Here is a 1,005-nt window from a genome sequence, read left to right as displayed (position 1 = left end):
ATCTTTAAACCAGATAATAAAAGATCATACTTTTGCTCTTTACTAAGATTTAAAAATTCTTAAAAAATTCTTTTTATTTTAGCTTTCAATTAAGGATTTAATTTTTATTTTTGAAACTTTTAAGCATGCAACTTTGTAAAAGAAAATTTTTTAAAAAATGAAATGATAACATTCTTAAATTACATTAAAAGTCCTATAATAACTCTTTTAATTATTACAATAATAAACCAAGCATTGATTGTGATTATAATTATAATAGAGGTGATTACATAATAATTGAAGGGATTGTTGCTAATGAATAAACAAAATAATACAGAAACTGCACACACGTTTGTTTGATAGAAATCAACTGTATTGTACCCGCTCAAACGATATGGTTATAAAACACTAGATGCTATCCCATAGAGAGAAACTACTATAAAAATTAGCACTCCTTTAACATTAATATCTTAGGAATAGAAATTAAGAACAATAATGATTAAAATTTTTTCTAACATTTTCACGAATTCCCAATAATATTTTTGGATTTTATACTCTTTGTATAAAAAACCATATTTCTTATATATTTAAATGTTTTGCAAGTCATTTTTATTTCTGTATAGTATATAAAAAAGTCCAATAGGTATAATAAAAGCAAACACTAATAAGCAAGGAGCCACTAAGGTAGAACTATATCTCTAATGCTGATTAGTGTTACATTCATAAGTTACATTATAAAGTATATAACTAGAATCTCCAATTACTCTGCATGAAAGAATAGCTATCATTTGAGATACTAAATCGGGCTAAACTAAAATAAATATAAAGATCGCAGCAGTACACATAGAATAGTAACGAACTTTTATATTTGTAAATACCCTTTATAAAATTAAACTAAGTACAAACACCATTAAATAGCCAATTGGAACAATTATAGTAAATAATAGTTTAAGATATATCATTGGTATATCTGTTTTTATATCTTTTAATATACATTCGGCAGAATTCATTTATTATCTTACAGGT

The 1,005-nt window shown here is 24.1% G+C and overlaps 1 protein-coding gene across 1 annotated transcript; it reads right to left on the bottom strand. All coding sequences in view use genetic code 6, as the record gives it.

Moving 5' to 3' along the window:
• Positions 1-269: 269 nt before the first annotated feature.
• On the bottom strand, positions 270-858 carry TTHERM_002653460 (transmembrane protein, putative; the record flags this gene model as incomplete). Its single annotated transcript, XM_012795177.1, has 1 exon — positions 270-858. A coding segment is annotated over one exon (589 nt), but the record flags the coding sequence as incomplete, so codon positions are not given.
• Positions 859-1,005: the final 147 nt, after the last annotated feature.

This window comes from Tetrahymena thermophila, assembly GCF_000189635.1.
Source record: "Tetrahymena thermophila SB210 genomic scaffold scf_8255250, whole genome shotgun sequence".
Classification (NCBI taxonomy): Eukaryota; Ciliophora; class Oligohymenophorea; order Hymenostomatida; family Tetrahymenidae; genus Tetrahymena; species Tetrahymena thermophila.
This window is presented reverse-complemented; position numbering and strand designations above follow the sequence as displayed.